Raw genomic sequence first — 23197 nt, 5'->3', positions numbered from 1 at the left:
AAAAAACATAAAAGTTTCATTTTTATTTTGGAGGTCAGGCCAAATCACCTCGTTTCCTGTCGTACCCTTGCTAATTCTGGTAACTTCACGCTCCACCTCGGAAAAGGCTGGAGGACTGGACATCCCACAATGCAACATAACCAGTCAGTCAGATGAGGTCACGTGATCATGTACCATCCATGGTACCAACTAACAACACATGGCCAAACAAGCCCAACGCTAGCTAGTTTTTCTTATGTAAAATATTCAAAAAACTAACCCTTTCAAGAGTACGTCCGCTGCTGTTCAGCCACGAAATGAAAGTCAAAGTTCTCTCCAGGAATCCGGATGATTATGTCCGGGAGACTAAATTGGATATCCAGCGTGGTGAGTGGTAAACTTTAGGCTAAGCTAACCAGAGAAACCTTCAGCTGCACGTTTACTTTACAATGGATAACGTTATGTCTGTTACTTACAGAAAAGGCAAGGCATTTTTGGAACTTGTATTGCCGCCGACAGCAGCTGTTTATTTTTATTTTTATTACACAGTCCGAACCTTGCAAATGAATAGGCGATGACGAAAATGCAGCAAATAAGAGTACGACCATACTGCAATACAAAGGAAATACCTACGGTAGCTTTATATATAAATAAATATATATACCGTATTATATATACATACATACGAGGGCTCAGCCGAGCAGCATTTTGGTAAACAAACCGTGTCACTGGGTGGCAACGGGAGCCCAAGTGGCGCAAGGCTTGAATGTCTGACTAGCCAGTTAACTGTTTACATTTTAAAAACTGCGACAGTTCACACAACATTAACGCGACAGGCATATATTATACATCAAACTCTTGAGCTACTTTTGCTCTCACTCAGAATGTCAAAATATAAGCGATGTCATGTATAGTTTTTGAGATATTAACGTTTGTTTGGCACAACTCATACTAGTAACTACCGGGGGGTTCCGCATTTCTGGGTGTCAAGTCACGCTGATTCGTCCTATATATAGCTAGGGCTCCATCTGTTTGTCTGTCTGTCCCACGGATGACATCATCAGTGGTGTCATAAATTGTGACATCAGAGGCATTGTGACATCACACACACACATAAGAGACAGACACACATGCACACACAGTCCCAGTGTCACAGACACACACACACAAAGTCCCAGTGATGATGTCATCGGTGATGTCATAAGAGGTTGTGATGTCATCAGTGATGTTATAAAGGCAGTTGTGACATCAGTGATGTCATAAGAGCATAATCAAGTCCCAGGGGCAGACACTGAAAGAAGTGGGAGTCTGGCTTCAGACCCCCATCTTCAGCCATGGACAGCTGTATGTTAACAGCTCCAGGGCAGGTGATCCAGCATCCCTGACGTATGCCATCAAGGAGCAGCCAGGGCTCGGCGGCCGAGCTGCGTATGTGAGCCACAGGGCGGGCGAGCCTAGGAATCGAGCACACGAGATGCCTAGTAACAGTAAAGCAACACATTAACGTTAACTAGGAATGAAACACAGGAGGCAAAATAAGCGTTAACGTTAGAGCAAACTGAGACAAGTGATCAATTAATGACTAATATGCATGCAAAGTATGATATATGTGTTTATGTGTTGTAAAAAATGTATGGGGCACAAAGCATGATATACTGTAATATTTATTGATTGATTTATGATAGTATTTAATTAATGAACTAATATTTCGAACTTGTATTGCTGACAGCTGCTTAAGAGTTATTTTTGTAACATACGTATTTAAATACAGATGTTTTCAAAGTGGGAGGTGGGCCTCCACAGGGGGGCTCCAAGCTGTTTCAGGGGAGGCTCAGTGAATGGAAGTGCATTTTTTTGGATTAGTTATTAAAGGGATAGTTCGGTTTGTTTGAAGTGGGGTCCTATCAGCTAGTTCGATACACTAACTTAATTAGGTACAGTGTTCAGGAGGCTGCGCGCAATGTGGAACGAGACCGCGCACTCAGCGCAGCAGCTAAACCAGCCTTTTCTCTGTAAGTATGGGGGTCAACAACTAAAACGTAATTTAGCCACCTAAAACAACGCCCACCTAAACAAATCGATATCCGTGTACATGCACGCTCTATTTTGACAATTTTCAGAGCTTTACTTTTCCGCAAAACAGCAGTTTCATTCGGCACTGCTTTTTCTCCCAACCGTACAACTACCGTATTCCTCCGCTAAAAGCCAGCACACTGTACATTGATCAGATGGTACATTGAGATTCAGTCACTCCTATAATGCAGTTATAGGAGAATGTTATGGTAATAAATATACTTTCATAAGACATCTTTCTGGCTCCTGGCTTCAAGTTAATTAAATAATATGTATATTACATTAGCGGATGAAGAGTGGTTGAAATTCCATTCTCTAACACCAGGAATTGAGCGAGGGGGAGCTCCTTTTTCCAGGCTTTGTCTTGGGGGAGGCCCACCGTCTCAGACTTTGAAAACACCTGATTTAATACATTGATTATTACCTCATATCCCATTAGTGTGTGTTTTTAGTCCCCAGAAACTATGACCCGACCCTCCACCCCTTTGAGGTGCCCAGAGAATACACACGGGCCCTGAATGCTACTAAGCTGGAGAGGGTGTTTGCCAAGCCTTTCCTGGCCTCCCTGGATGGCCACAGAGATGGAGTGAACTGCATGGCCAAGCACACCAAGAGCCTCTCCACCCTTCTCTCTGGCTCCTGTGATGGGGAGGTAGATATATGTATACAATGTCATCGGTATTTGCAAATTTTTCTTGATACTAGAGTGATTTGATAAATTGATTGATAAATGTTTAATTTGCTCCTCAGGTGAAAGTGTGGAATCTAACCAAGCGTGAATGTGTCCGCACACTCCAAGCACATGAAGGTTTTGTTCGGGGAATGGTCGTCCGCTTCTGTGGCACTTCCTTCTTTACGGTAACTTCTAAGAAGAGTCATGATTATTAGGAGTTTTTCAACATACTTATAATACAGCTTATGCTTTACACAGTGGTGTGTTTTGTGTGCAGGTTGGTGACGACAAAACAATCAAACAGTGGAAAATGGAAGCACCGGGCTATGGAGAGGAAGAGGAACCGCTCAACACTGTCCTGGGCAAGGTATAGAGTTGGATGGCTTCTGCTGCATTACTACTGTGAAGTTATTACTGTGAAGTGTCAATGAGCGAGATGCTGAATCCCTGCCAGCTCCACAGAGGCTGCCCTGTAGCTCGCCCTGGCCTCTGACCTGTGACCTCCCTGGCCTGGGGGGGGGGGGGGGGGGGGGGGGGGGGGCAAGGGATCCTACAGGCATCAGCAAATTAACACATTATTCCCATGATTGTTTCTTCTCCTCTGCAGTCAGTCTTCACGGGGCTCGACCACCACCAGAAGGATGGTGTGTTTGCGACGTGCGGCCAGCAGGTGGATATCTGGGACGAGCAGAGGAGCAGCCCGATCCGCTCTTTCACCTGGGGTGTAGATAGCTTCAACTCCGTCCGCTTCAACCCTGTGGAGGTGAGCCAATATACAGTATCTCCACAACAGCCTGCACAGCCTCCTAACATAGACCTTTATCTACAACAATATACAGTATCTCCACAACAGCCTGCACAGTCTCCTAATATAGACCTTTATCTACAACAATATACAGTATATCCACAACAGCCTGCACAGCCTCCTAACATAGACCTTTATCTACAACAATATACAGTATATCCACAACAGCCTGCACAGCCTCCTAACATAGACCTTTATCTACAACAATATACAGTATATCCACAACAGCCTGCACAGCCTCCTAACATAGACCTTTATCTACAACAATATACAGTATATCCACAACAGCCTGCACAGTCTCCTAACATAGACCTTTATCTACAACAATATACAGTATATCCACAACAGCCTGCACAGTCTCCTAACATAGACCTTTATCTACAACAATATACAGTATATCCACAACAGCCTGCACAGTCTCCTAACATAGACCTTTATCTACAACAATATACAGTATATCCACAACAGCCTGCACAGCCTCCTAACATAGACCTTTATCTACAACAATATACAGTATATCCACAACAGCCTGCACAGTCTCCTAACATAGACCTTTATCTACAACAATATACAGTATATCCACAACAGCCTGCACAGTCTCCTAACATAGACCTTTATCTACAACAATATACAGTATATCCACAACAGCCTGCACAGCCTCCTAACATAGACCTTTATCTACAACAATATACAGTATATCCACAACAGCCTGCACAGCCTCCTAACATAGACCTTTATCTACAACAATATACAGTATATCCACAACAGCCTGCACAGCCTCCTAACATAGACCTTTATCTACAACAAGGCGGGACAAAATAATGGACACCCTAACCCTATAGGAGTAGCAAGTACTTATTAAGGAGTATTCTTTGCCTTCAGAACAGCTTGAGTTCTGCACTGTGTGTGAACTCATCAGGCTATATTTCATGTTGTGTCCCTTACACCAGGATGTGCACTTTTGTGTACCAAGACATTGGAATCCTAAATTGATCTTTGAATGTGAACCTCATGAACGCATATCTGAATTGTTGAATGGGTTGAGCCAGACTTACTTGTTTTGCGTGTGTTGTCAAGATTTTCAAGACTTTCTGTTGGGATTCTTTGGAGCTCTGTTGTTGCACCATTGTTTTGAAAACTTGCACTTAAAAGTGGTGATTTACTTTACAATTTAAGTTTAAGTCCTTTCGGTTACCTTTGTCTTGTATATTTTATGTGTATTTTTGTAAGGGACAGAGTATAATAGAAACACTCAGAAAACCTTGCTTTTACATTTTGAGGAAAGGGAAAGCGGCATTTGGCATTTGCCTCAAAACGCATATAAATGAAAATTCTGTGGATGTGTTTAAAGTTGAAGACAGTAACAGCTTTTGTCTTTCTTCAGACTGAACTTCTTGCAAGCTGCGCTTCTGACAGAAGCATAGTGCTGTATGACATGAGAGAATCAGCACCACTTAAAAAGGTAATAATAATAATGATAAATTAAACTTATAATGATGTAGCGCTTTTCAAGAAGTCAAAGATGCTGGAGGTAGGCCTCCACCCTGTGATGCTGGAGGTAGGCCTCCACCCTGTGATGCTGGAGGTAGGCCTCCACCCTGTGATGCTGGAGGTAGGCCTCCACCCTGTGATGCTGGAGGTAGGCCTCCACCCTGTGTACAAGCTTTTCACCTTCTCTTTTCTTCACGAGGGGATGTCATGTAAACATAATCAAGTTTTCTTCTTCTTTTTCAGGTTATCATGAGTTTGAGGAGCAACACATTATGCTGGAACCCTATGGAAGCATATTACTTCACATGTTCAAATGAGGACTACAAGTGAGTTGAGGAATGCTTTGAGTGATAACACACGTATCTTTTCCATTGACTCTCAAGAGCTATATTCCTAATAGGACTAATTTAGCTTGTCTTTTTGTCCGTCACCAGTCTGTACACATACGACATGAGGCGCCTGGATCAGCCCATCTTAGTGCACATGGACCACGTCTCCGCAGTGTTGGACATTGATTATTGTCCGACTGGGAGGGAGTTTGTCTCGGCCAGTTTTGACAAGACCATTCGCATCTTCCCCAAGAACAGCGGCCACAGCAGGTCAGTATGACTACCGACACATCAGTTATATAGGATGCTTTAGGATGAGTGGGAGATCATTCCTATCCAGTATGATATAACTGCATATTTCGGCTGCTTTTTATAACGGCCAAAGAAGCCATTCTGAAGCATTAGCTGTTGTCATGGTATTGAGTGTGTCTGGTGTGTGCGTTCGTGCGTGCCTGTCTTTCTGATCACCAGGGAGGTCTACCACACCAAGCGCATGCAGCACGTCATCTGTGTGAAGTGGTCGGCAGACAACAAGTACATCATGAGCGGCTCTGATGAAATGAACATTCGAATGTGGAAAGCCAACGCAGCAGAGAAACTGGGAGTGGTGAGTCCTGCCGTTCTCCCCCTCAACACAGGGGGCGATGTCACACCAGGGTTAGATCCAGTGGCGTAGCCGCTTAACAGACCACCATGGCACTATTTAAAAGGACCGGCATATATTTAATTGTTGATGTAAGCACAGGCGTTGACTACTTGGCCGTACATTCCTTTTCTCAGCCTTATGTGATCCATATGACAGGTATTCATTTATTGATTAGTAATTCATGATCACACCACATGTTCATCAATGCATTAAGCAAGCTGTGGGACTCCCTCTAGTGGCTTACCTGTGCTTGACCTTGTTTTATGAGTTAGCTGCATTCTTCAGCACAGCCGTGGCCCTGTGCCCACCTCAGCAGGGTCAGAATTGGCGAAAGTGCCAGGAGCAGCGGCGATGCTGCTGCCAAGTGCTCTGATGGATGCTGACTTAGGGCAGAATCACTCTCAATAAGTACAGTGTACCCGTTGACTTAGGGCAGAATCACTCTCAATAAGTACAGTGTACCAGTTGACTTAGGGCAGAATCACTCTCAATAAGTACAGTGTACCTGTTGACTTAGGGCAGAATCACTCTCAATAAGTACAGTGTACCAGTTGACTTAGGGCAGAATCACTCTCAATAAGTACAGTGTACCAGTTGACTTAGGGCAGAATCACTCTCAATAAGTACAGTGTACCAGTTGACTTAGGGCAGAATCACTCTCAATAAGTACAGTGTACCAGTTGACTTGGGGCAGAATCACTCTCTATAAGTACAGTGTACCAGTTGACTTAGGGCAGAATCACTCTCAATAAGTACAGTGTACCAGTTGACTTAGGGCAGAATCACTCTCAATAAGTACAGTGTACCAGTTGACTTGGGGCAGAATCACTCTCTATAAGTACAGTGTACCAGTTGACTTAGGGCAGAATCACTCTCAATAAGTACAGTGTACCAGTTGACTTAGGGCAGAATCACTCTCAATAAGTACAGTGTACCAGTTGACTTAGGGCAGAATCACTCTCAATAAGTACAGTGTACCAGTTGACTTAGGGCAGAATCACTCTCAATAAGTACAGTGTACCAGTTGACTTAGGGCAGAATCACTCTCAATAAGTACAGTGTACCAGTTGACTTGGGGCAGAATCACTCTCTATAAGTACAGTGTACCAGTTGACTTAGGGCAGAATCACTCTCAATAAGTACAGTGTACCAGTTGACTTAGGGCAGAATCACTCTCAATAAGTACAGTGTACCAGTTGACTTGGGGCAGAATCACTCTCAATAAGTACAGTGTACCCGTTGACTTAGGGCAGAATCACTCTCAATAAGTACAGTGTACCAGTTGACTTAGGGCAGAATCACTCTCAATAAGTACAGTGTACCAGTTGACTTAGGGCAGAATCACTCTCAATAAGTACAGTGTACCAGTTGACTTAGGGCAGAATCACTCTCAATAAGTACAGTGTACCAGTTGACTTAGGGCAGAATCACTCTCAATAAGTACAGTGTACCAGTTGACTTGGGGCAGAATCACTCTCTATAAGTACAGTGTACCAGTTGACTTAGGGCAGAATCACTCTCAATAAGTACAGTGTACCAGTTGACTTAGGGCAGAATCACTCTCAATAAGTACAGTGTACCAGTTGACTTGGGGCAGAATCACTCTCAATAAGTACAGTGTACCAGTTGACTTAGGGCAGAATCACTCTCAATAAGTACAGTGTACCCGTTGGCACAGCAGCCCTCGTGGCAGATGGAAGTCCAAAAAAACTCCAAAGCTTGTGCAGTTGTTCTACAAATCACTTGTGAAAGACTCAGCTGTGAGATTTGCCTGAAACGTGAAACCTTATTTCAGGCAAATCTCCACTGGCGTTAATATCTTTGTGAGCATCGCATGTAGATGATTTTCAGATAATGCGAGCAGGCTATGTCAGTGGAAATGTAGGCCTTAATGTCATGTTTTGCCCAACTGACTAATAACGCATCTTTAAAATGCTGGGAACTGACCCAATACCCCAAAATGCCGGTTATTTATGAATAATAAAGATCAGTTGCATCTTGTGTGCCATCTCCAATAGCCATCTGTCATTCTTAATCTGATTCACTCTTGCTTATTCCCTTAATGCAGGTTCAGAGTGGAAAATTGGCCAACTTTTGGCACTTGTTTTACTGTCACTGTGTAAGAGGAGATTTATTCGCAAGCTTTGCACTTAAATAGATCAGACAAGCCCTGCTCCTATCAGCAGTTTAAATCGGCCAATCACTTAAAACGGGGCACTCTGAACATAATGAAGCATTAACAATCAAGTTGTACTGAAGGGGTCTTTAATTACGAAGAAATGCTGAATCAAGGCTATGTCTCCGTTTGAAGGCATCACACCGAACTGGTCATGACTCCGACCTCTATCAGCTGCTGCACATCACTGTTTTCTCACCACTTTCCATGGAGTGACTTTTTTAAGGGTGGAGAATCAAGCGTCTAATGATTTTTATCTTTGAAGTCTACACAACTCTCTCCAGATCACATGTATCAGAGGCAGCATGTGCTAGTCTACAACTCTCTCCAGATCACATGTATCAGAGGGAGCATGTGCTAGTCTACACAACTCTCTCCAGATCACATGTATCAGAGGAAGCATGTGCTAGTCTACACAACTCTCTCCAGATCACATGTATCAGAGGCAGCATGTGCTAGTCTACACAACTCTCTCCAGATCACATGTATCAGAGGCAGCATGTGCTAGTCTACAACTCTCTCCAGATCACATGTATCAGAGGGAGCATGTGCTAGTCTACACAACTCTCTCCAGATCACATGTATCAGAGGAAGCATGTGCTAGTCTACAACTCTCTCCAGATCACATGTATCAGAGGGAGCATGTGCTAGTCTACACACAGGGATTAAAGTTCTCCGTCGCTACGACGGATTTCCGTCTATTGGAGCCAGATATGAAATGTGAAAAATACCAAAATTAAAGCCCCTTTGTATATTTTCAATGTGTATTGTATTGAGTTTGAATGAAAGCTTTTATTTTGAAAAATTCCGACCGGACGTCCAAATGATTCTCCTGGGTTGTGTTCAAGCCACAATAAGCCTGAAAATGTATTGCTACGGTTTCCAGGTTGAACGTCATGTTTCCTTGCCTGTTTCAATGCACCACTATGTTCGCTGATAAATGTTTTGCTACGTTGTGCTATGTTTTCGGCCCGCTGAACGCGACCCTGCAAAGCCACTCCATGTAACGCTAAACAAAACACTGTTGCCGATCTGCCTCTCAGACAGCGTTAGTTCCTAATGTTAAATTATCCATGACAGCATTGGACTGAAGAAGTTTGTTATTGTGAGAATTGGAGTTAATTTATTACTGCAAAGGTGGAGGAACTTTGAAAACATGCGCGATGCGGAGTTGTCTTTTATTGGACACGGACAGGTAAAACTTGCTAACACACACACGCTCAAACGTTTGCTGCAGTAACGTTAACGTTATTATTTTCGGTGTATTTTTCACCCCGACAGCGCGGGGGGTTGACGCTTTTTCCACGACCACATGTCACTAGAGAGAAAAAGTCTAGTGGAGTTTCACTAGCGTCAACGCTAACGTTATTGAATGAGCTATAAGCACCTACCCCATCTGTAACATAACATTAACAAACAACTGTTGCTAGTGCAGTAACTAGTTGGTTACTAACTTTCTGGTTAGCATTAGATGTGTCAGCTACTGCTAGTCTCTGAGTTAGTTGATAACAAGATGTTGATTTCATCTGTTACCTGACTCCATGATAGTTATGTAATTCTGAGGGATGTTTTAGATGTAACCGTGTGCAGTCGGATGTTTCCTCTTCACTTGATGCTGAACTGTAACACTAGCGTTATGTGGTTAGCCTAGGCATGCTAGGTGTTGTCTGACAGTATTAATTGGTGTGTTTTCATAACCCTTAACCTACTTGTTTGACTCGATAAAAACATCTATATATTAATTGTGATTTATTATAGCCAGTAATTTTCACATGTCTCTGTTGGCATACCTACGTGGAACCTTATAACATCAGCCCAGAACACAATTCATGCATCATTAGGCCTACTGGATGTTTGGGAACTTGAGAGTGTGATGTACACACTGTCTGCCCTTTTTTACATGAAAACCCATGTGAAGCGACGGCACGGTGGGGAAAAAGCGGACACTCTAGAAAGCCCGAAATAGCTAAAATAGGCCTAGAAAAAATTTCAGTCAAAAGATTTTATTTTGCTTTAACCCCTGACACAACTCTCTCCAGATCACATGTATCATAGGAAGCATGTGCTAGTCTACAACTCTCTCCAGATCACATGTATCAGAGGGAGCATGTGCTAGTCTACACAACTCTCTCCAGATCACATGTATCAGAGGAAGCATGTGTTAGTCTACACAACTCTCTCCAGATCACATGTATTAGAGGGAGCATGTGCTAGTCTACACAACTCTCTCCAGATCACATGTATCAGAGGAAGCATGTGCTAGTCTACACAACTCTCTCCAGATCACATGTATCAGAGGAAGCATGTGCTAGTCTACACAACTCTCTCCAGATCACATGTATCAGAGGGAGCATGTGCTAGTCTACACAACTCTCTCCAGATCACATGTATCAGAGGGAGCATGTGCTAGTCTACACAACTCTCCAGATCACATGTATCAGAGGAAGCATGTGCTAGTCTACACAACTCTCTCCAGATCACATGTATCAGAGGGAGCATGTGCTAGTCTACAACTCTCTCCAGATCACATGTATCAGAGGAAGCATGTGCTAGTCTACACAACTCTCTCCAGATCACATGTATCAGAGGGAGCATGTGCTAGTCTACACAACTCTCTCCAGATCACATGTATCAGAGGAAGCATGTGCTAGTCTACACAACTCTCTCCAGATCACATGTATCAGAGGAAGCATGTGCTAGTCTGCACAACTCCCTCCAGATCACATGTATCAGAGGGAGCATGTGCTAGTCTACAACTCTCTCCAGATCACATGTATCAGAGGAAGCATGTGCTAGTCTACACAACTCTCTCCAGATCACATGTATCAGAGGAAGCATGTGCTAGTCTACACAACTCTCTCCAGATCACATGTATCAGAGGAAGCATGTGCTAGTCTACACAACTCTCTCCAGATCACATGTATCAGAGGGAGCATGTGCTAGTCTACACAACTCTCTCCAGATCACATGTATCAGAGGAAGCATGTGCTAGTTTACACAACTCTCTCCAGATCACATGTATCAGAGGAAGCATGTGCTAGTCTACACAACTCTCTCCAGATCACATGTATCAGAGGAAGCATGTGCTAGTCTACACAACTCTCTCCAGATCACATGTATCAGAGGAAGCATGTGCTAGTCTACAACTCTCTCCAGATCACATGTATCAGAGGAAAATTCTTATTATTCTTATGTTATTTTTTCTACGTTTCTGCTAAATAAAATAAGTAGACTAAATAAGACTTGAACAAAGGCAGAACCATGTGATTGGAAAGCCTGACATGGCACCCTGTTCCTTTTCTGTCTCATCACCATGTGGTGGAGAGTTTGCTGGACTTTGAACGGGCTGACCAGCAGTGTCCAGAGGAAGTAGTTTGGTCCAACAGGATCAGCAGCAAAGCGCTCTTCTCAAACAAATTGAATCTGAGAAAAATCATTGCTTTTAATTAGAATAAAAGCCCTGGAGGAGGGCACAGTTAAAGAGCCTCGGCCAAGAAGAGTCAGGGGGAGCTGATGGTTTTTATGAGAGAGATGGAGAGGGAGGGAGGTTGTTGAGCTGTTGTCTTGGCTTTTTAACACACATTGATTCAGATTTGAATGTGCTGCTTGTCGAGCTGAAGTTACTGCTTACTGTACTGGCCAACATTTTATGATGTGACCCAGCATACGCTAACTGTCACTAATATAATGGTGAAATGACTTGCAGGGTTTTTTATCTTGCATCAGTTGCTGCTCACAACACTGTGCTGAATTTCCTAAGGGATATAATCTACTGATCTTTAGGGTTATATAAGTTGTATTTAAACTTACAGGTTTTTCTCTGTTGAAACTGCCCCTCATGGCCATACAGTAGATTATTAATTTATTCAAATGAGGCATCTGCGTACATGAAAAGTACTGATTTCTGTTGTTAGCATCCATCTGCTCTACTGCTACCTACTTTCCATCCATCCCCTCTTTGGATTAGTGCTTCTATCAGATAATGGAGCATCTTGCCCACTTTCTCCTGTAGTCCAAAAATGAAGGGAAACAAAACAACTTTGAAGCTAATAATTGTGAAGACTGGTCGTGGTCGTCACTAGGGATGCACATTTTCCACAAATTCCGGAATCGATCATTGGTAACGTTAACAATCAATCAATCGAGTAATTGTAATTAAGAATATTAAATTTTCCAAACCATACCAAATGCGTTTTTTCCTCAATAAAACCTTTATTTATACAGCAGCAACTTATTGTATATTTCTCACAGCATTGCATAGCATAGCCTACGCTATGAAACACAAAAATGTAGAGGCATAACCTTTAGAGATGTCAACATTTTCCCAGAATCCGCGCCGCGGCCGCTGCCTAGGTCCGGCAGCGGCTCACTTACCCCAGATTGTTTATTTTTTCTGCTCGCACAGCCGTCGTAGCTCTTAAACACTGATGCAGAGTTGCTCAGCTCCAGTCCAGGTGAGACTAGGATCCAGGCAATTTATCCGAATGAACATTGTTCAAGTGATTGTTGTTGTACGTGCCTCGCAACTAGGGATGCACCGATCGATCGGCACGTGACCGGAAATGGCCGATTTTCACGTGATCGGCCTCGATCGGTGATCTGTTCCGGTCACTCTAAATAGCCGATTCTGTGAGCCGATTTTCACATGACGTGCGCGCACCCCAAAGCACCGAGACAGGCACCCAGTCACCACATCACACACGCCAGCATACCTTCCTCGTTGTGGATTTTTTTCACCGTCAGTGAAGTAGACAAAGCTCGCAGTTTGTCACACATGCAAGTCGAAAATAAGCCGTGGAGACAGAGATGCGGCCGAGTCCCGCTCGGCTGGAGTCCAGTCAGAGCGGCTCGCTTCACCTCACTGGCCCCTCTCTCTCTGCTCTCTCTCCCCGGGAAGCGGTGCTCCAGCAACCCGCCACCGCGCACAGCCGGCTTGGCGAGGTGAACGCGAGCATTGTGTCCAGTATGATAACCATTCCCCGACCTGCTTTTCCATTCCACATCAACGCTGCTGCCTCAGCCTGTCAAGTCATGTTGTAACGTGACGTGGATACAGGAGAGACTATTTGTTTCGTATTGCAAATAGAACGACATGAGAACGACGGACATAATAATAAAAATGCATCGGACTCACAAGTGTGCAACGTTTTCTGTGCGTGACGATATTTTTTCGGATGGCAGATAAAAATACGCATACCAAACGACTGTGTGTAAACTCCGCCTGATATTCAGACTGAAGATCGTTACTGTAACTCATAAACTCATTTCCCCTCTACTCAAGAGGACTGTTCTGGAGCCAGTCTATAAACTCCTTGTCCATGGATCATTTTGATGTTCTGTTGCACCTGTTTTCTTTTGGAAAAGTAAATGCATGATAGCTGTGGGATATAGGCTATTGGATTTAATTTAATTTTTGTATTCATTGTATTTGCACAAAAAAGCTCTGTCCAGTAGCCTAACCTGGAACACTTTTATTTTGAGATGTGTTTGAGTGAGAAGGTCCTACTTCATGCAAATTATAAGAATTGTTTATTTGTTTATTTGGATCCCCATTAGATGTAAGAATTGTTCTATGAATCTTAATTTTTAAACAAAGTTACAAAAACGTTTGTGTAAGCTGTCAATTGTTGTTTTTAGAAAAAAAAATCGGAATCGGCAAAAATCTGTATCGGCAAGTCAGACTATTCAAAAATCGGAAATCGGAATCGGCCAAGAAAATGGCAATCGGTGCATCCCTACTCGCAACTCTTCCTCTTCCTCGCTGATGGTGGGTTGCTCCAGGTTTGAGGAAGAGGAGCCAGCCAATTTATCCGAATGAACACTGTTCCAAGTAGAGCATCTTATGACTTGTCTGAAAAGGGCTATAGTGATGTAGCCGAGTGTCCGGGTCCGCCTATTACTTGCACTTTGTTAATAAAACAATAAACGAGAGAGTCAGGCTGTAACGTTATAACACGCTTCCACATTTATTCTCAGACAGCTAGCGCCTAGCTTTAGCACACTTGTCAACACCGGGCTCTCGTCAACAACATAAGTTCCCACACTTCCTGTTCTACGGCAACTCTGAGGGGACATCCACAGAGTCTTCGCATACACACTGAACAGTCTGTTACAGTGATGTCATTGCGCCCTCTGGAGGATCATTGAAATATGATTTGAAAACACCGTTCTACTGACAGAATGCACGTTGCTTTTTGTTTTGTTTTGATCGAGTAACTTTTAGTAATCAAGCTTCGATTAATTGTGTGCATCCCTAGTCGTCACTGGAAAATGCGTGGTGTTTTGAGGAATCACTGCTGTATATTTATTATTTACCATCTTTGCTTCACTTTGTCATCTTATTCTCTTTCCAAATCCACTCCCCTCGCCACCATATAGATGGCCCCCCGAGAGAGGCAGGCAGTCAACTACAATCAGAAGCTGAAGGAGAAGTTCCAGCACCACCCTCAGATCCGACGCATCGCTCGACACCGCCACCTGCCCAAGGTCATCTTCAGCCAGACCAAGGAGCTGCGAATCATGAAAGAGGCTCGTCGCAGGAAGTATGTACTGGTTTATTTTGATCTCCCGCCTCACTAACTCAGCATGGCGACTCCCTGTTTAAATATACTTGGGAGTGTTTAGGCCATTGTCACTCTGGTGAAATGGGTCTTGTTACCACCAAAATCTTGAGCAGATCAGTGAGTGTGAGAAGCCAACAACAGACACAGGCTGACATAGCTATCACAAGAACTCATTACTATGATTTTTTGTGGACTGGCTAAAGTGCCAGATAGTCCTCTCAACTTTCATGAACTCAATTTCAATCGATGGCAGAGTAGCAAGAAAAGATCCTGGATGATGACTTTAAGACAGGGGTCTTCAACCTTTTCCAGCCCCAAGGACCGCTTGGTTGATAGAGAAGCAGAGCAGGGACCCCCTACAATTGAAAAATAAATAAAATAGTGTTGCATTTTAAGCGTGGCCTATAATAACATTTATAATCCAGCGCACACCAGGAGATCAGGATTGACACTTCCTTTTATTAATAGATTACATTAAAAAAGCAAGAAGGAGTGAACGTGTTTCGCATATAGAGTACCGCACTACCGCAGGGATCACGTGTTTTTGTAGGCTTACCCAGAAGTCCCTGCACTTCCTGGTTCTTACGTGTAAAAGTCAATGGGATTTTTGTATTGGAATTTTGGGTAAATGCATGAAATAAGGTCTGTGGTTAACAAAAGTTTGAAGTGGCAACAGACCTAAAACTGAAATTCCCATACAAAAATCCCATTGACTTTTACATGTAAGAGCCGGAAGTGCTAACATCCAAGTCATTCCTGCGATACTCTATTGCTTCATCAGATTCGCTTTGTAATTTTTTTTTGTCAAAAGAGCTTATTATTGTCTAGTAATGCTTGGAGTTTACTCAATATTATTATTTCTTGTCAAAGATACTTCCCCCCCCCACAAACGACCCCCTGCAGTACCTCTGCAGACCCCCTGGGGGCCGTGGACCCCCCCCCCCCCCGTTGAAAACCACTGCTTAATACATAGAACCAGTCGTCTTATCTTAAAGTCGAACTGAACCCGTTTGTCACATGCATATGAGTCCGTTTCAGACTGAAAACATAGTTTGTCTAAGATGACAGGTTGAGAGGCGGGTCATAGTATCATGTCGATGATTTTATTTGACAATTCTGGGGACTGGATTGGGCTTTGGCCAATCCTGGCGTGTTCCGCCTCCAAATCGAGTGGGATTTAGTGTGTTGTGGCGCTCCCCTTGGGAAGAGCCTGGTGACGCGAGGTTAGTGGCTGAGTGAAGCTCAGCGAGCCGCAGGCAGCCAGCTGCCTTCGTGTTGCCGAGCGGAGAGTGCAACCTGTCGGCCTGGAATCTCCGAAGTGCGACCCCTGACAACCAAGCTCTCGGATGCGCGCGCCATTATCGCTGCTGTAAATACGATATCCCTGGAATGCGCGTTTTAACAAGCCAGTTACATTTCTTTGCATTCTTAGAGATTATAGTTTTTGTTTTTTGTTCATGTTTCTAACAATTGGCTAGTTAGTAGTTAGTTTATGGGATAGGAATTCTGCCAGATGACAGGCACTAGGCGACATTTTCTCTTTCTTTTGGAAGAGAAAATTATCCTGAAATGAAGATTTGATTGACAGCTGCATGTCGTGATATGATTGGTTGAAATGGGGTAGAAATTTGATAGTACTAGGTGACGTCAGCAAACTGTACATTACTGTTATCAATGAAATCTTGAAAAATTAACTTTTGATGTGAAAAAGTGTGAAAAACTAAAGAAATTAGATTGTTGTGATTTTCTTTGCATACATTATTAAATAGGTGCACTGCAGCATACCCATGTATTTGAACTAAAAGAAAATAAGTCATTTTTGGGTTCAGCTCGACTTTAAGAGCGTTTTTAAACCTTTGAAACTGCAATGACTCACTTGAAGATGAAGATTGAGGAAGTTAGTCACACAAAAGTGAACTAGATTAACCCTACTGCCACTATTTTAGCATTTGGCCAACATGCTAAAATAGTAACGAGGCCGACTCAAATCCCTGTTTTCAACATACCGAGCTTTGCTCAGTAGTGGCAGGAAGTCCCCACTGTGTCCATGTAGCGGGTTTGGTGACTTGGACTGCTGCCAGGATGGGTTTGACCTACGCAGTCACACCAGCCTAATGGAAAATATTACCGATGGGACTGTCCCTTATGACGGTCTAAATAGGCCTTACATACTCATTTACAGCTTGCATGGTGGATTGATTGTCCCGGTTTGCACTGCTGCCCAGTGAGTCATAGCTCAGTCTGTGGCTTTTCTTTGTTGTTTTTTTAGACACTGACACTATTATGAAACGCAGACGTGTGCTTGGACTGTGAATGATTGACCGTCTATGGTTTATGTATTATATTCAGGACCTGTTAGTGTGACGTAGGTGTTAGGTCAACAGTCTTGCTCATTTCTCATACTCTCTCTCTTCCTCCTCCTCTGTTTACTCTGCTGATGTCCTCCTCCCTCTCTCCTCCCTCTCTCCTCCCTCCCTGAATATTCTCCCCAGCAGATCTCCTCGGCGTGGTTATTCATGGCTCTTCCTCTGTGTGTTTTTTCCAGGGAGATGAACGTTCGCAAGCACAGCAAACCCGGAACTGTCCCAGTGGTGTCGGAGAAGGAGAAACACGTTGTGACCGTGGTCAAATAGAAGAGGACAGAAGGAGCCAGTGGCTGTCATCAAAGAGATGAGGTGGAGCCCAAGATCACATCCACATGGGGACATATTAACGCAGCTCTCACTCAAAATAATAAGAATAAAAAGATTGTCTTTGGTGAAAAAAAGTTTTTTGAGGGCGGGGGGGGCAACATATATATATATTTTTATTTTGAGGATGAGCTGCATCTTGACTCTGAAGTGACATGTCATACAGGGCAAAAGGACCACTCCATCGTTCTGTCTAAATACACGCGCGTGCGCACACACGCACATGCACACGCACACACACACACACACACACACAGTAAATGCATAGAGACATCCAACTGGGAAAGCTTTTTCTTTCGCCTCCAAGGCCAGGTCATGTGAATAACACTGTACCTTGATGTAGTGATACAAAACATCCAAAGTAGGCTCTCCAATAGAGTACCACAGGGATGACGTATTTTTGTAGGCTTAACCAGAAATCGCCGCCATTTTGGTTCGTCAGGGAAAACGTCTATGGGGCTTTAGAATGGGGATTTCACTTAGATGCATAAAATAAGGTCTGTGGTTAACAAAAGTTTGTGGGAACGCAAATTTGGGTTCAGCAGGATAATCTTCACGTACGTTAATCACTTTTATGCCTTTTGAAGCGTTAAAAAAAAACGCATTTACGTTCCAAAAGTAACTTTTGTTAACCACAGACCTTATTTTATGCATTTAAGTGAAATCCCCATTAACTTTTCCTCTTACCAACTCAGAAGTATACTTCCGGACTCATTCCTGCATACACAGGATCTGATGCTACAGAACTAAAAACGTCAATCAGAGAAAGAAAGACATCAAGACTTTCTATCAGACTCGAAATCCATATGAAAAACACAACAAAAACACGCCGACAGTCAAAACAAATATACAGCATAGCCTTCATAAAAGAGACATTCACTACAGCAGGGATTAGCCAACAGCATGACAATGACATTCTGTGAGACATTCAGACGATAGATAAATTCATAGATCAGCTTCCTCAAGTGCCTGGAGTGTGTTAACACCTGCCGTCACAAACCTCTCACTCGCAGAGCTCCATCTAGGCCTCATGAACAATCTCCTCATGGCATTGTTATATGCCAGCCACGTGAAGTCTGCATTATTCGCCCTCCTGTAATCTCAGTAAAATAAACCTTTTTTACAAAACATTAAAGTTACCCCAAATAATCGGTAAACATACAGGAAGAAAAAAAAAAAAATGCCTTCATGCCAGTGGGCTAGATCGGGCTTTGACAGAGGACTCCACGGAAGTGATCCTGAAAGTTGTAGTTCCTCGAATGGCCACTTGAGGCTGGCTCCAAAAGGGAGTACCGGTAGTTCTCCGTTCACCCCGTGTTAAAATGCCTGAGTTTACAACAGAATTAAGCATGTTTACAGCTTGTTTCAAAACACAGTTTTAGCCTTTATATAACTAGAGATTCAAATAGAATATAGAAAATATGTTTTGGGGGGTGATTGACTGGCTGCCTGTCCAGTGATCACGCAGCTTGCCGATCACAGACCAATAGCAAGCGGCTCTGGGGAACCCCTCCTCTCGTGCTGTCTCACTCTCACAGGAGCTGCGCAAGGATGCAAAGATGGCGACGGCCACACTAGGCTTCAAAATGGAAGTCCAAATACCAACGGGTGACATCGTGCTGACTCTGTCCATATTTTTAGACGCTCGATTTATCCAAACCTAATAAAATATGGCAGTGTAAAAAAAACAGTGGTTGCTTTGAGCTCTGAGACTGGTTGGTCAAATCCAATCTTAGCACAGACCGAAGTGCTGTTGAAGGGAATAAATGGCATGGTCCATGGCTATGCTATTTGCATGAGCGTCCATTTCTGGCTTGTATGTTGGAGGAAAAAGAGGGAGTGAGTGAGAGCATGTTTGTCATTAAGATTATCAAGTGGCCACCTGCTGTCACAGAAGCTACGGCCACCACAACAACTAAACAAAAGTATATTATTTTTATCTGGTGATGCCAAATATTTCTGACACATTACAAGACATAGTACAGTAAGAGTGTGAGCTTACGACTTGGACCAATTAATTGTCATGGTTTTATTCATTCAATACTGGTATCATTTCCTTGTAGGATGTTCCAAATGTGTTCCAGTCCTAAATGTTAAAATTGCCATCGCTGATTTGATAACCGTTGGGAGGTGTTTTCTCTTTGCGGAATTCAATTTCCCATTTTCTTGCATTTTATGTCACACTTGCCAGTCTGCCGGAAATGGATTCCTATAAGGTTTTTGTGAAACATTCATTCTGAAAGTCCCATACACATCCTGGATTAAACTGTAAAACTGAACTGAATTTAAACGGACTGTAATGGTATATTATCGCATTGGAATGCATCTTCTTCATGACCTTTTTGACCGAGAATACTATACCTGTAACTATAATATGGGATTTGATAGTTTGTGTATTTATAAATAAACTTCTAAACTAATTGATTCTTTTTATTCATGTCATTTGGAAGATGTCACGCTAAATCATTCAGCATTCTGACTTGCATCAAGTTTCCTCTGTTTGACTTGTTGCAGGGAAATCACTGTACTGCTGCTAATTTACTTGCGGCCTTAATGAGGCAGAGGCGCTATCTTAATCTCTGCAGGCTTTAGCCTTGCATGGACATGCTGTCTTTCATAATCCTATCAATCCTGGAGAATGATAGGGCTTTGACTTGGGGAAAGGGTTGGGATCAAGAGGAGGGATTTTAGCCGGGGTCGGAGCTGAGAAATAAGAGGTAGGGGAGAAGTAATCTAATGAGTATGGGGTTTGGTAAGGGGCAATGATAGATGAGAGACTTACAATGATACCGTATAAAGAAAAGTGGTTTGATCCAGGTAAAATCCTGAAAAAAAAATCTCTGTTTTAAGTTATAGGCGTAGGCCTACTATCCAAACCATAGGCCTTAAAACGGGTTCCCAACCTTTTTGACGTTAAAAAAATCTAGGAATCCGAGACATTCAAATTCCGGTACACCATCGATAATATCATCAGTGATGTCACATATATGCTTCTTTTCCCGTGCAGAATTCTGACGTTAATATGAGAATTCAGACTTTAATCTCAAAATTCAGACTTTTTTTCTCAAAATTCTCACAGTAACTTCGAATTCTGACTTTAATCTCAGAATTCTGACTTTATTATCAGAATCCTGATTTAAAGTTATAAAATCAAAGATTTTCATCAAAATAAAAATAAGAGTCACTCACAATGTTGATTGAGGCTATGGTCCTTTGATGGAAGCTTTTGCAGTATATAGTGACATGTGACAGTAATGTCATATAATGCAACACTGTTTGGATCTCACCTGCAATTACCACACATCACCATAGGTGTCACCCAAGAGAACAAAATGGAAATCTCAGAGATTATCACTTTAAACTAAATAATTCAAATAAATCACAAGTGACCCTAATCATCTTCGGTAGTATTGAATTGTGTGTGGTGTAAAAAAAAATTAAGAAATAAATTAATTTAAATTTCAGGCGACCCTATTTGAATTCCAGGCGACCCCACTTAGGGTCACGACCCTTACCTAAGGTTGGGAACCAATGCCTTAAAAGCTATTGATTAAAGGTAAATTTATAGCTAGCATCTGAAGTCTTAAATTCACTTCTAGAGGTATGTATAAAAGTTGTTTGTTTTCTTCTGGTGATCAAGTGGACCTTATAATTAGAAAAGTGTCCATGTGTGAGTGAGCAGAATTTTGTCCGGCTGCGGCTGTTCCCTTTTACGTGTGATCAGGCTGAAACTTTCATGGATTATAAAGAGCACCTGACGGAGCCTGACCCTAATGATGTGATCTCAGTGATGATGTTATCAGTGATGTCATCCTTCCTGGCTGAGGCGAATAAGTTCAGTGATGATGTCATGTTCCAGACCAGGGGGGGCCTAACTCACAGGGGGGTCCCCACGTGTCCGCTAGTAGTAATAAGAATGGGAAAGTGTGCGTGTCAGTGAGCAGAATTCTGGCCGGCCACAGCTATGCTGTTTTACGTGCCATCGAGCTGAAACTTTCAGGGGGTGTAAAGAGCACCTGTGTGGGTGACCTGACAGAGCCAGATTTTTTAATTAGGTGATTGCCCTAATTACCTAATGATGTGATGTCATCAGTGATGATGTCATCCGTGATGATGTCATCAGTGATGTCATAGAGCAGGCACGGCCGTGTAGCGGCTGAGCTGCGTATGCGATGCGCAGTGGGCGAGCTGCAGGGTGGGTGAGCCCGCGCAGCGGGCAAGCCTAGGATTGCTAGTATATTTTAATATGCCCACAGTTGTTTTCTTGTTCACTTTGACTTCAATGATTGAAGTCAAAGTGAACTTGAATGGCCAAATTAAAATCTTAAACGGTCTTGAATCGATGAACGGTCTTGCGGATGCATGCTCAAAAGAAGCCCCAATAAAGCCTGAATCTGTGGTAGCCTAGGCTACAGTAGCTACAACAACCCAGCTGACAGACCTTCCCCACACGGCTTGAATTAAATGTTTGGGCTTAGTTTTCATTTACTTATCAACACTGAATTTCTCACATCTATACTGGCAACATCTGTAGCCAAGCAGGCTATAAAAGCTGGGTTGACGGGATCATGGAGTCATGTTCCTACTCATATTCTGCTTAATACCTCGCCACTTCACATTCCCCCTCTCATCGAGCCCCTGATCTGGGCATGAAATATGCATGATGCTTCCCTGGTGCTGTGCTGCTCCAGCTGCGGAGTCTCCAGTCCGTGTTTTGCGGCTGCTATCTGCCTGCTGCTGTCAATGAACATCCAGTGCGTCCTCTCAGCCGCTCGGCTCTACGCGTTTCTGACGCTCCGCCTCCTCTTCTTATCTGTATTTTTTTTTCTCATTGCATCCATTTTTGTGCATTTAAGAAATCTCCAAGAATTACCAACCTGGAGGAAAGCGAGAAGCAGCGTGAGAGAGGGGGGTTTAGGACTCGAAAGGAAAACAAACAAGGACGGACCAGGCATCTTTATTCCAGCATGCGAGTAAACCCTTTCTAGAGGATGGCAACGATGGGTTAGACAGGATTTAACATGATTGCAAAATAAAAGGCAAGAGATTTTCTATCTTTTTTATCCCTAGCCTCTGTATTTATCTACTCCTCATCCCTGCATGGGGTCTCATGTTGGAATACTAGTAACCTGAAGGTTGTAGTAGCTTGTGCTCTGTGCTACAGTTTTTGTTATAAGGACATCTATTTATAATGCTCAGTTTTCTTCTGGAATAGCCCGTGTTATCTGCATATTGGACGATTTATCATGCAATTTCTTGACTTTAGCGAATTCCCTGTTTGCATGGATAACAAGGCGCTATAGGCTGCAGCTTATTTGATATCCCTGTCATGAGCATTAATGCTGACCGCTAATAGATGAGGAAAGCCCACAATTAACATTTTGAGCTTATTTCTGCAGCACAGTGTATTGTATAATGACAGTCCGAACCGAGCTGGCATGCAGCCTGTGGCAATCGAGCCCCCCAGCACTATTTCTAAGCCCCACAACCCCGACGCATAATTTTGAATTTGACAGCATGACATGTTCAAATATCAGCTCAAATGCTGCTGGTTGATAGTCATTTTATAGTCTTTTATTTCTTTTTTTAGCAACTGTGTGTAAAGATGTCTGCTCCACACGGGCCCCGGGGCGGCCCTGGCCCTGCCGCTGCCTCAGCGGCCGGCGCCATGCCGGAGATGCCGGACCTCAGCCACCTCACCGAGGATGAGAGGAAGATCATCCTCGGTGTCATGGACCGACAGAAGAAGGAGGAAGCGAAGGAACAGTCGAT

General features: G+C 43.2%; 1 protein-coding gene across 1 annotated transcript; it reads left to right on the top strand.

The window, feature by feature from the left end:
- The first annotated feature begins 198 nt into the window (after positions 1-198).
- On the top strand, positions 199-19835 carry dcaf13 (ddb1 and cul4 associated factor 13). The gene is made up of 11 exons (XM_083638102.1): positions 199-366; positions 2505-2704; positions 2803-2910; positions 3003-3092; positions 3333-3488; positions 4915-4992; positions 5265-5347; positions 5456-5620; positions 5822-5957; positions 14551-14714; positions 17281-19835. Exons 1-11 carry the CDS (start codon positions 297-299, stop codon positions 17366-17368), a joined length of 1338 nt encoding a protein of 445 aa, XP_083494228.1. The 5' UTR covers positions 199-296; the 3' UTR covers positions 17369-19835.
- The last annotated feature ends 3362 nt before the right edge of the window (positions 19836-23197 follow it).

Source organism: Poromitra crassiceps (assembly GCF_964638095.1).
Source record: "Poromitra crassiceps genome assembly, chromosome: 1".
NCBI classification, from domain to species: domain Eukaryota; kingdom Metazoa; phylum Chordata; class Actinopteri; order Beryciformes; family Melamphaidae; genus Poromitra; species Poromitra crassiceps.
Note: the sequence above shows the minus strand (reverse complement) of the source record. Positions and strands in the feature narration are given on the sequence as shown.